Genomic DNA, 4,023 nt, shown 5'->3' on the forward strand with positions numbered 1-4,023 from the left:
CTTTATACATCATTGACTAATGATTTTACTGAATTCAAATACCTGCAAGAAGTAATACAGGAAAGATTTCCTCTATTGTTTTAACTTTATTATATTTTACTTGTTATAGATATTCTAACTCAGTTTGGAGAAAGTGTTTAAAAGCTAACAGCTACTTTGATCATGGCCCCACTTGGACTAACTATTAACAGGCCAGAAATGTTCAAAGAGGGAAGATCATACCTTTCCACAAAACTCCACTTCAGACAATCTGAACTATCCCTTTAAGGCTTCGACTCAAATTTTCTCTTTGTTGTACTGTTGCACCAGATTGCTTTACCTTCAGGTTTTGTCCCTGCTTTAATGCTGTCTGAACACCTGACTTAAAAACATGATTCTCCCCCCTCAGATTGTTGCATAAAGTTGCCCCTCACAGGATGTGCTTGCATTAAGCTTAAACTGTGAACATATGAACACACATATGCACACTTAGCTCCGCATTGTCTTCTGCAACCAAAGAATATCAAACATCAAACTGACTGGCTTCTTTGCGCCCTTGCCTTTGATATAAAGAGAGAAGCTGGCTGATTTTTAATTATTTCTCAACTGGATACTATTTAAATAGGCTGGGTTTGACAAAAAAAAAGCCTGAATGTTCTATTATTTCTACCCTTTATTTATTTATTACTTTTTGTGAGATTAGTAATTACATTCTGCATTCATGAAAATAAGAAACAAGTTCTTTGTTCCTTCATTTATCTATTTCAACTGAATGCTTTTCTCTGTTGTGACAAGATAAACAGCATTATTATATTGTCTTTCTCTGCTACACTCTGGTCAATAATGCAGTTTTAGTGGCAACAGGAGCATGACTGGCAAGCAAAATATATGTTTGGCGATCATTAAAAAACAACAAAAAAGACAGGGTTAATAGGGTTCACTTGCATTTGACAACTTGGAGTTTGAAGCACTAGCAATAAAAAGCAGCTTTATTAAACCTGAGTTCCCTCATAAACAGCATAAAACTATATTTCTGAAAATGTATGCAAGGATTTGAGATTTGTTTATATTTTGCAGTCCAGCTACAAATGCTAAAACAGTTCAGCTCAGATTTTTTTAAATAAAAGTACTGACACATGAAATTTAAGGCAAAATATTAAAGTAATAAWTGCAATTTCAAGTCTGGAATAGGGGAATGCTTTGAAGCTGTTGTGCACATTTGATTAGTGTCATTCCAAGTAATTATACAGCAGACAGAGCATGCAAAAACATATTGATGCACCAGTGAGCAATTAGTTATTAAAATGGAAAAAGACAACAAAACATCATTTGTACACAACATAAATTGATGATATCATGTGACAAACCTATTTCTAAAAGGGTTGTGGATGTCATTGAAATGACTTTTAAACTACCTAAACCTGTTTTCTTATCATGAATATTATGGGAACTTATAGAAGAAAAAAATAAATAAAAGGTTTTCTGGAAGGAGGGGGAAAGTGTACATTTTCAGTTTGCTGCACACAACACATTAAAAAATACGATTAGAACAGGAGGAACAACAAAAAACTCCAAACCAAAACAATTAAAATGCCATAGGATGTTTGACTTATTATTGACAATTAAATTAATGTGCTGACATTGGTCCACATGGTTGGAAAATACAATAAAAACACAAATAAAACACTCAAACTTGGACTATTGACCATTTGCAGTCATCTGGCCAGCACTTCAAACCTGTTAACCTCCGAAAACATTTCCATTATAATGAATTGCAAAAAAATAAAATAAATAAATAAATAAAAAATACACCTGAAACAAAAAAAAGGCCAAAAAAAAGGTCTGAATTAATTGGGAAAATTGCCAAAACTGAAAAAAAGGTAATGCAACACAGTGGTGAACATTTTCCTATTTTAAATTTGGTTAGTAACTGAGAATTTGCATTTACAATTCAAAATCATTTTATTTGCTACCTATGTATGAAATAAATAATGCAAATCATTTACAAATCACTGTGCTTTGTTCTGTTTTAGTTTCCACAGAAGTAGAGTGGGACAGTTAGCCACGGACACATCAGTGAATTCAGGTATCTGTCCACCAGATGAAGCGTAATTATGAGAAACAAACAGCTTGTTACTTTGCTTTATTCTGTCTCTATTTTCTAAGCTGCCCAACAGTTTTTCCTTTTCTTATTTTCGTCTACCAGCTGCCGTCTGCATGCAGATTAGATCCCGTCTCCCCAAAGCCTTGGCATTAACAGTGACGTGTGGCATCCTCACCTCACATTGCAGGACTGAGAGTCTTTGAGTTTGTGGAACCAGGACTGCTGGGCCTGGCGGCTTTCTGCTCTTGTGATCACACCATTTTTATCCAGGCCAAGGAAAACTGACCTCGCCTTGTCTCTTTCCTTTGCGGTCAGTAGACGCACCAGTGAGTTCTATTAAACAAACAAACAGGGAAAAAAAGGAAATAATCCTAAAAGTGAGTGAGCCCACTGTACGTGTTTCATTCCACCTTCACTTCCATCCACTTTCAGTAGCAAAGGAATTATTTATGGCTTTTTGGTTAAACCCTTCTCAATCACATTAGTAATGACTGATATAATTTGCAAGTGCTGCTTTACCCCTGAGATGCTTATTGTTTGCTAAAAGCAATTTTTATCCCCTAGGCCATAGAAAAAAAAAACAAATATTAGAAGTGTTCTGTGGTTCTCACTGACAATAAAACTACTAATTAAAACAGCCAGAACCTAAGTTTTTTACACTTAGACGATTATTATTTTTTTAATTTAAAAAAATATTCGTTTCACAAAACAAATGCTATACATACAACAAATAATAATACAACACAAATAAAATGGAAGGTAAAAAAAGAAAAACATTCTCATTGATATCTGCCCCTTTTTCAAAAATAAATAAATTGAAACAATAATAGTCTCCAAATAACAAAACATAACAAAAAGCTTTAACTCCTTCTCGAACAACAGTTCTTATGAATGCACATTATACATATTCATATTTCTTCAACAAACTAATTTTTATCATTCTCTTAAATAAATTTATTGAGCCAGCATTTTTATAATCACTTTCCAGATTATTCCACAATCTTATTCCTTGGACTGAAGTACATCGGTCCTTCAAATTTGTTCAAATTTTGGGCTTCACAAACAYCTCTATACCCTTAAGATTATAATTACTTACTCTCTTAAAATTTAATTGAATATTTAGAGGTAATACATTTTTATGAGCTTTATACATAACCTACAAAATATTATGATCAACCAACTCATAAAATTTCAATAATTTCACTTGACAAAATATGTTTGATGGGTGACTGTAATGTTTTCTGGTGATAATTCTTACGTCTCTTTTCTGTAAAATAAAGATGGGATTTGTAATTGTTTTACAGGCTTTTAGCCAGACTTCAATACAGTAAATCAAATGTGGAACAATTATTGCATTATATAACATAAACAAAGCTTTGTCATTAAAGAAGTCCCTTTACTTTATACAATACTGCAATGGATTTAGCTATTTTTGTTCTTAAATGCACTCCAAATTATCAATTAGGAGTGCATTGTTCAATCAAAGAGAATAAAATGTTGTCTGCAATTTTGTGATCTAACTAAAACGGTATGCATTTCTTAGAATTGCAACAGGTCAGGGGTCTCATTTATAAAGGATTGCGTGGAAACCATACTAAAAGTGAACGTAYGGCCAAAAGGCGGAAATGGTGTACACCAAAAAAAAAAAAAATCAGATTTATAAAACAGTACGTGCGCACGTTTCTGCGCATCTTTCCTTTATAAATCACAGCCGCACATCAGAGTTTGCGCACGAGGTCCCGCCTCAGGTTCCACCTTCTACACGCCCACACTCAACCATAAACAGTCAATGCAAAGTACCTCATGAATGTTTAGATGTATTTTAATCAGTCAGCTGATCAATGCCAACAAGATTGGTTCAGTCACGCTCGTTCGTGTGTCTGGAGGATGACAGGTGCTGACTGACAGCTGCTCACGTGAACAGATTGTCTGTAATTGAC

General features: G+C 34.0%; 1 protein-coding gene across 3 annotated transcripts in view; it reads right to left on the reverse strand.

Annotated features, from left to right (window-relative positions):
• phf24 (PHD finger protein 24) overlaps nt 1-4,023 on the reverse strand; it is a 43,376-nt gene that overhangs the window by 6,491 nt on the left and 32,862 nt on the right. For all 3 annotated transcript variants that reach the window (XM_014002483.1, XM_014002482.1, XM_014002481.1), the window contains exon 6: nt 2,259-2,416. In XM_014002483.1, coding sequence (XP_013857937.1) covers nt 2,259-2,416 — 158 coding nt within the window. The remainder of the gene's footprint in view (nt 1-2,258; nt 2,417-4,023) is intronic.

This window comes from Austrofundulus limnaeus, unplaced genomic scaffold (assembly GCF_001266775.1).
Source record: "Austrofundulus limnaeus strain Quisiro unplaced genomic scaffold, Austrofundulus_limnaeus-1.0 Scaffold13, whole genome shotgun sequence".
Taxonomy (NCBI): domain Eukaryota; kingdom Metazoa; phylum Chordata; class Actinopteri; order Cyprinodontiformes; family Rivulidae; genus Austrofundulus; species Austrofundulus limnaeus.